Here is an 8,772-nt window from a genome sequence, read left to right on the forward strand (position 1 = left end):
AAAGTGGAATGCTGTCAGGCTGGACTAGCTTTTCTCACTCAGGATGTGTTCAGTGCTGCTCTCCCACTCAGACTCCTTCGTCTGCATTTTCTTGTTCTCAGTCCAAGGCCAAAAATAAAGATGGAAGTCTGGCCTTTCCCTTCGCTGCAATATCCGCTCTCATTGTTATTACTTGCCAACTCATGCTAAGCTTTGCTGACAGTCATCATGGATTCTAATCCACTTCTACATTTTGATGCCTGAGCTCAAGTCATTTCCTCAGTGAGCCAACTTTGAAAACTTTGTGTCTGCTCTGATTTCAAGAACATACAGAGAGGCTTAATGTGAGCCGCTAGGGCTTGGAAATGGCATTCTCTCAGCCAACAGTCGAACACACCATGCTGCAATCACTAACATGACTTCATATTCCTTGTATATATAGCATATCCGTGTTAGAATAGACACTTAATAAACAGGGTTGCACATTTCAATAATTACGGCTGATCTTGTTATATCAGGCCGTTTGTCATGGTGTGTAGGTTTCTCCACATTTGATTTCGTAACAGTGACTTTTTTGACTGGTTGGTGGACTTGAATGGCACAGAGGTTAGTTTAGGTAAAGCCCTTTGCTCATACGTGTGGTACGGAGATTAATATACATTGCAAACAACTTTGGCAGAGCTGTATTAAAAACATCTGCGGCAAGTTCAAGTTGAAGCTGGAAGGGTTGAAGCTAGTCTTGAATCCAAGCAAAGTCTCATTCAATGAAGAATTGTCCAGGTAAAGTCACACATTTATGAGGTGAGATGTAGGTGCTATTAAGTGACACACTTTTACATTTTGATCAATGAAAACTGAATAAATATAGTTTTGCTTATTTTTGTTGATGCACGGATGTCTCTGAATACAATAACAAGTAAGAAATGTTTTAATTCAAATCTCAAGTAGTGCCATGTTGTAACGTAGTCAAGTCTCTCAGAGTTTGTGATGTGTGTATATAAGTCACTCTGAATGGAGCTGAGCTCACAGTTTCCCTCTGCCTCCTGTCTGTGTGCTAACTGCTAACTGCTAAATGCTATCCTAAACACACCTCGGACCTAATCGTGTAAACAACGCACATATATGCAACATGTATCAATGTTCTCATCGGGAAGGGAAAGTACATTACGAATGGTTTACTGTTGATAACACAAATGGTCCCCACCTGCTGGAGGCTGCGTTTGGCCTGCAGGGCGGACCCCAGCTTCTCCTCCTGTTTCACCCTCATCTTCACGATCTCGTGCAGGAACTTCTCCTTGGACTCTTTGGAGTCCAGTCCGCTGTCCAGCGCCTGCCTCAGACTCTCCAGCTCCGACTCTAGCCCCCCCTCTGAGGGGGCCACGGGGGCTGCAGCGGGTGTGGGAGGGGGGCCCTCAGCCGACGTGACGGTGCAGAAGGGCCCCAGGGCCCCCGGCGAGCTCAGGTCCTTGGTTGAGCTGCTGGACGAGGTGAAGGATGGTGACGACAGGGAGGACAGGGAGGATGTGACTGTGGGGAGAGACCAGGACAAGGGGGTGAGGTTTGTGTAAAATACTCTGGTGGAAACTAAGTTTACAGGTGTATCAGCCCCGTATAACACATTCTACCTCTGCGCCAGGGTTTCAGTTAGCCGGTAATTACCGGTTTTTAGCTGGTAAGATTTAATAAAAACCGGTAAATTCAAAACCTGCCGGTCAAAATGTCCGATGCCCCGATGGATTGGCCGCCGATCATTATCGGCCGATATTCACTCTTAATAGTTTGAGCTGTGCTCTCTAGAAAGGCCGATCAGGAGAGCTGGATCTGATCGATATGGACATAAACGCGAGTGAAGTGTAACCGGACGAGAGAGAGATCAGATCAGCTGCTGCATAATCACCTGAAGCCCCGCCCACTGTTTGGCGCGCTGCATGAGAAACTGACGGGCTGCTGACAGCCCGTCAGTTTCTCATGCAGCGCGCCAAACAGTGGGCGGGGCTTCAGGTGATTATGCAGCAGCTGATCTGATCTCTCTCTCGTCCGGTTACACTTCANTTTCTCCTCTCCTTTTGTAAAGGGAGGTACAGTGGTTCCTAAGCTAAAGGAGGCTATAAAGGAAGTTTGAAACCTCCTTTCCTATCATCTAGAGAATTTGAGCGGCTCTTATCATGGCTGCCACTGAGGTACTTCCGGGCTAAATGGACTATTCGACTGCAGCCCTGGTCTCTGATCCATCCATTAAACGTCCCTCGCATGTGTAAATGAAAAATGTAAACATCAAGTTATTTACTGCATAATTGTGTACTGCAGAGGCATTAGAGTAACAACACACATAGAACCTTTCAGAAATATCAACACGAGCAGAAATGGTTTCGCTAGGTACATTTTTTAAAGATATTGTTTACTATAATATTTTCAAAAAATGCTCTTCATGTGTTTAGACAAACATCACTAGTCTGCAGACAGAGGAAGTGTTCTGAAGCAGAGTTTCAAAAGAGCGTCTCAACCGAGAAGTCTGTTATCACCCCACCCATCCTGTCTCTGCCACACACACACACACACACACACACACACACACACACACACACACACACACACACACACACACACACACACACACACACACACACACACACACACACACACACACACACACACACACACACACACACACACACACACACACACACACACACACACACACACCCACATCCACTCGCCCAGACACGTGCTCACCCTCTATGGCCCCCCCTGTGGCCCCCCTCTGGCAGCTGAGACGGGGCTGCCACTCTCACTATTTCCACACATGCTTCCCCATGACTTGAGGCTTTGTGAGTTTCTCATGCAGTGGCTATTCCAAGCTACCATGTGTAAAGTAAGGGACTGTAAATTAGCATTTCACAGATATGTGCTTCAAACATCCAATATTGACATTTTGTGTCATTTCTTGGCCAATATCCTTCCTAAAAAAACTAGCTTTTAGAGCACAAAGCACTGGGACTCCTTGGAATCATGAATGATGATAATGAAGTGATATCTAACTTTTAATAAAACGCTAACGTCATCGCCCTGATACCAGGGTAATGCTCCATATTACGAGGTGTCATACTCTCACTGTGAGGTGTGTGAGCTGCTGTCTAAGCACGTCTAACACACACCTCTGCTAATCTGAAAGCCTTATTTTAGAAGTGTGACATCCTGTCTATGCTGTGTAATCCACACCGGATCATAAAGGGGATGGGCTGCAAAGTGCACGGGTATATGCACACACTCACATTATTGTGTGTGTCTCTGAAGGTTAGCCCTGCGCTATCATTTGCAGCTGTAAATCGCATGCTTATCAGCAGAGCAGTGTAAAGGTTCTCATTCACCTCCAGTCAGGGTCTGAGTGTGTGTGTCTGAACGTGTGTGTATCAGCGCAGGGTTTCTCATGTTTTCTTCTCACACACCCTCCGCCACAGAGCCCCATTTGTTAATTTGTTATCCGAGGGACCCTCTTAGGAATATATCACTAATGGTATCATTTCACATGAATCAAATTAAATGTAAATGACTCCTCACTTTTGCTCTGGAAACAGCCCAAAGCCTCTGACATCACCAAGCCGCCTTCTGAAACAGGAACTCCCACCCGGCTGTCTGTGCTCCGTGCCACACAGTCCCACTGTTCAGTAATCTAGACATGCAGATTTCTCCCTCCACTCCCCCCCCACCGGTGGCCCCATAAGCTCCGCTGCCAATTGTTGACCCCCGACGCTCTCCTCCGTCCAAGATTACCGGGCCGGATCTCGCCCTGATGGAAAGCTGTTGGCAACCGGTAATCCACGAGACGAGGACTGGCACGTGGCACAGGGACTTTGCCCAGAGGCTGTGTGTGTGTGTGTGTGTGTGTGTGTGTGTGTGTGTGTGTGTGTGTGTGTGTGTGTGTGTGTGTGTGTGTGTGTGTGTGTGTGTGTGTGTGTGGCAGCTAGTGACAGCCACAGCTTGGAGAGACTGAGGTCATAGCCACGAAGCCTAACAGAGGAAGAGAAACAAACCCCTGCTTGTTTTTTTTCTGTATGGGTGTATCTGTGTGTGACAGACAGACACACACACACACACACACACACACACACACACACACACACACACACACACACACACACACACACACACTGCCCCAGTTACCTCCTCTCTTGGCTGCCCATGAGCAAACACACCGAGCTGTATTGGATTGTGTGTGACAGAGTCAACACCACACCTACATTTAAACACACTTCCAGCTATCAGACACCTCCACTGGCACTCGCGCATACACACCCACACACACACTCTTATTTGTCTGTCTGACACTATTGGGTGCACTCTCAGTTCACTGACATTATAGTGTGACAGCTCTTAGCCAGCTGCCAACCTGTGCAGTCACATCACGAGGGAGCAGCAATCCACCCAGCGCACATGTGTGAGTCCTTTTCAAGCAGCACGGATCCTGTTTATATCTTTAAATGTGTCTGTTCATAGGTATATACATATTTTTATATATCTTTGTTATTGTATTCGGGATTGTGGAAACGGTATTTTTTTATGTGACCAAAAGTTTTTTCTTTTTATTCTCAGAATTCAAAATGTTATATCAGATTTATTTTCATTCTGATAAGAAAATAATGTTTCTCTCTTTCTCTTTTTTGTTGAAAATCTCAGAACTCTGACTTTAATCTCAGAAAAGTAACAACTCCAATTTTGGTTGTACTTTTGGTCACGTCCCAAAGATCTTTCCTCATGTAGCCCCTAATCCTCTTCCATATTACACGAGCCCATTGTGTCTTTGTAAAAAATACTGCCTAAGTGAAATACAGCTAGATCAAATTATTTAAAACTTAAATCAAATGTCTTTCTGTTCCTCCAGGCATCTGACCCCGTCCCTATCAAACGGTCCAAACATGAAGATTTCCCCTCGCCGGCCCTGCAGTCGGACAAAGAGAAGCAGCACGACTGGCTCCAGTCCCTGTCCGCCGCCAATAAGGTCCGTGTTGCTGAGCTCAGGGGGGAGATGTTGGTGGTGACGCATGAGATGAGATGTGGTGTAATATTATAGGCTACAGAAGTTTTCGGATGAGGGTAGCGCTTAAATTTAGATTTGGCACACGGTGCTCACAGAGGGGGTAACTGTAGCCGCCATGAGCCCCCCAGATTCACTTACTGAGAGGCAGCGCAGTGTAACACAATACAACCACAAAAATAATGATGAATGTCCCCTGTGAAGATCAATATTCCCAAAAAATCCACTGTGAGGATACAGTTAGAATGTCTTCAACAATTCATTGGTTGCACAATTTCTTACAATTACACATTCACATTCAAAGGACTGAGTACAGCTGATCACATTGACTGCAAGCTATAGCACTGATAAATATATCACACAGAGAAATAATACAGTCTAAAGTTGCAGAGAATTGGATTCCTAGAACCAGTGTATTCCGTCCTCAAACTTGTTGTCAGGCCAGCTACAATAAGCCTGTGTATCAAACATAAATGCTATGTTTCCGTAAGTGTGTCCTTAGCATATCAAAATGTCTAGCACTGCTCGTCAGCATTGAAAAAATGTCCTCCAAATGCAACAGTATTTTTTGGTAGTCACTTTTGTTACTTGTAGAATAACGGGTTTATGTTTGTCTTTTTTCAGGGGCTTAACTGCATCCAGCCCAGACAGAGACCCTCAGCTTTCAGACCCTGGTCCCCCCACATCTCTGCTGGAGAGAAGGAGCCCTCCAGTCACCCCCTGGCCCTGCTGAGAGACAGGTGAGGCAGCACAGCACCAACACACCTCACTCACATGACAGAAGAACATGACAGCAATAGGGTGCTTCAGAGAGGAAATACTTTTGAAGTTAGCATTGCGCTGGTTCCCTCGACAAGAAGCCAATGTGTTTTTTGTATTGGATTCCTGCAGAAGATACACACCGTGGACACAAGCGCCAGAATCAGAGGCTAACTTTTGGCTAAAACAAACTAAACCATTGTTTACTGTAACGTCACCACCACTAGGCTTTATGTGGCAGAACACAATCTGTTTACCACAGACCTTTAGAAATATAGTCCATTAAAACTCATCCCTGCAGAACTAATATCTAGACTTTAAGGAGCTCTTACTGCAGCAGAGTTCGGCCATTTTGTTGGGTTGGTTCTGATGAGCTGCTCTCGCTTGTCTGGGTGGGCTGGTGTCAGAGGGTCAAGTCTGACTCCACCACAGCCTCCCACACTCCTCCACTTACACACATTTGACACACACTCACACTTTGGGCACCCACTTGGCATGGCGCTGCCAGAGCAGGCTGCACCATATCACAGAGCCCAGTTTCTCCTAAAGTGGGAGGAGAGAGCTGCAGGCACTTAGCTGAACGCTTCAATCTGACCATGCAGTATGCTACTGTGTTTGCATGCATGCACAACTCAGCTCCTGGTTATGAAGAAACCTTTAACGCTTTGTACATACATTTGAGCTGCACAATTACTGTAATCACAATCTTATTGAAATTGCATTTTGGACTTGTGCAATATTCAAATCTCAGGAGGCACAATAGTTGGAAAATATAATTTTTAAATAAATATTGTTGATTTGCAGAGATGTCCCAGCCTTCAAATGAATACTTAATAGAACATATTTGTTGAATACAGATCCTCTTATATAATCCCACTCTGATCATTTACTATATTTTTCAATGGTAATGAAATGTATGATTCAATCATTTTCAAAACCTCCAATCATATCACAATTTCTAAATATTGCAATTGTTTACTTTTTCCTAATGGTGCAGCCCTAAATTAAATCTAAATTGTCTTTTTTCTCTTTTCTCAAAGCTTCTACAACTACAAGAGTATAGAGAAAGCGGTGGCCCCCAATGTGGCCCTCACACCGCTGCCCCTGGGGAAGGTAGGTCCAATGTCCCTGTCGGTACCCAGCACCTCCCACCCGAGCGGAAGTGAGCCCCCGGGCGAGGGCGCCAGCTCCAGGCCCCGCAAGAGAAGAGCCACAGAGGAGCTCCAGCCCCCAGAGCCGGAGCCCCCCTGCCCCCCACCCGCAGCCGCCAGCAAGCCGCCGCTGCCCCCCACTCAGGACGACAAGGAATCTGAGGTGGAGATCGAAGTGGAGAGCCGCGATGAATGTAAGCAAACAACTTAAGAAACTAGAAATGTTCAGGTTCAAATAATGTACTGTCATATGCACAGCTGCAGTGTAAATATGCAATGACCATCCCAGGATTCTGCAACAATGCAACATCAATATACTGTATAAGACATAAACCAATACAAATAGTGCAAGAAGAAACTGAAGAGAAATAAAATAGTGCAAGATAATGTTGCAAGAATAATTAGCAAGTAATGCAGGAGAATTTAACTACATACAAGTCAAATAAGATGAGCTTTAAATAGAATGTAAACTGTAATGCTGTACGGTGAAATAATAGTGCTTATTGTTATAATAGATAAATACGTGAGATGCAAACAGATGAATGATATGATGTGAAGGTGCAGACTCGCAGGGTTTCTGCTAGGATTTTTTCTCGCCGGTCAAACGTCCGGACGGAATTTATTTTACCGGACACATTTGAAACTTACCGGTCATGTTTCAATAATAATAATAATAAGAATTGTGTAGCAGAGTTTCCGTTAGCAGGTAATTACCGGATTAGGACCGGATATGCTGATGTTTAAAACTCAGTTAATGGGAGTCATTTTTATATTGCTTCAGTTATAATCGGAACAGATCGAAAAATTCAGATTCATTTTTCAATAAATGATTCCACAAACAACAAACAACATAATTATTACATTCAAAGAAACTACTTGTAGTAGATGAAGTACATTATTCAAAAGTTTAAATTAACTTTGAATAACACGGGAGAAACGGATCCTCTCTTTTCCTCTCTGCCTCTCTCTCCTGACAGCCCGTCAGTTTCTCATGCAGCGCGCCAAACAGTGGGCGGGGCTTCAGGTGATTATGCAGCAGCTGATTTGATCTCTCTCTCGTCCGGTTACACTTCACTCGCGTTTATGTCCATATCGATCAGATCCAGCTCTCCTGATCGGCCTTTATAGAGAGCACAGCTCAAACTATTAAGAGTGAATATCGGCCGATAATGACCGGCGGGGCTCCCCCCCGTTGATAGTTCTGTTTTTTGTTGTTTATACTTTGTTCTTTGTCATGTGTGATAGTACGAAACTTATCTAATTAGTACGTTTGAGTCGGATAATTATTTAATAGAGTAGTATATTTTGGTTCACTGTTTTCGTTTTGTTTGTCGTCTTTTTGGTTTGACTTGTTCTAATCGTTGTCATTATGTCATTACACACTTTACTCTTCCGGATTTCACATCTGGTATAAATCCAGCTCTACCCAATTATTTATATACTTTGTAAAACGTGAGTAGTTATCTTAGTAATAGGGGACACGTTTAGTCCTGGACGTCGTCGGTGCGATTGAGTCTGGGGTCGGCTTCTCAACTCCGATAGCGAATTAGTTTGTTTTGTCGTAGTGATTTCGATTCCATTTCTTATTGGAGTGTCTGTGGTGGGGGGTGTGTGTGTGTGTGTCTGCTGTTTTTGGAGGTCCGTAATCGTTTGCAGAAAACGATCAGAACATGAGTTAGTGTAGAAAGGAGATGTATTCTATTACCAGCTATCAATAAAACAAGGATTAAGAAAGATTAGTCACAATCTCCACATTTAGACTCAGTCTGTTTGTCTACAATCATGTAAGATGAGTCCTTACGAACTAATAGAGATATCAAATTCTGACGGCCATTGGGGATTGTTTCGTGT

The 8,772-nt window shown here is 44.5% G+C and overlaps 1 protein-coding gene across 1 annotated transcript; it reads left to right on the top strand.

Annotated features, from left to right (window-relative positions):
- The first annotated feature begins 4,410 nt into the window (after positions 1–4,410).
- On the top strand, positions 4,411–7,132 carry LOC104949376 (ski oncogene-like). Its single transcript, XM_010775738.1, has 4 exons — positions 4,411–4,414; positions 4,809–4,975; positions 5,636–5,751; positions 6,811–7,132. The coding sequence occupies exons 1-4, from the start codon at positions 4,411–4,413 to the stop codon at positions 7,130–7,132; spliced, it is 609 nt and encodes a 202-aa protein (XP_010774040.1).
- The last annotated feature ends 1,640 nt before the right edge of the window (positions 7,133–8,772 follow it).

The sequence above is a fragment of the Notothenia coriiceps genome, unplaced genomic scaffold, assembly GCF_000735185.1.
Source record: "Notothenia coriiceps isolate Sejong01 unplaced genomic scaffold, NC01 NC01_scaffold00016023, whole genome shotgun sequence".
NCBI lineage: Eukaryota > Metazoa > Chordata > Actinopteri > Perciformes > Nototheniidae > Notothenia > Notothenia coriiceps.

Coding starts and splice junctions, on each gene's coding strand:
- LOC104949376 (XM_010775738.1), top strand. Junction 4,976..5,635: donor CCCTGTCCGCCGCCAATAAG/GTCCGTGTTGCT, acceptor GTCTTTTTTCAG/GGGCTTAACTGCATCCAGCC. Junction 5,752..6,810: donor CTGGCCCTGCTGAGAGACAG/GTGAGGCAGCAC, acceptor CTTTTCTCAAAG/CTTCTACAACTACAAGAGTA.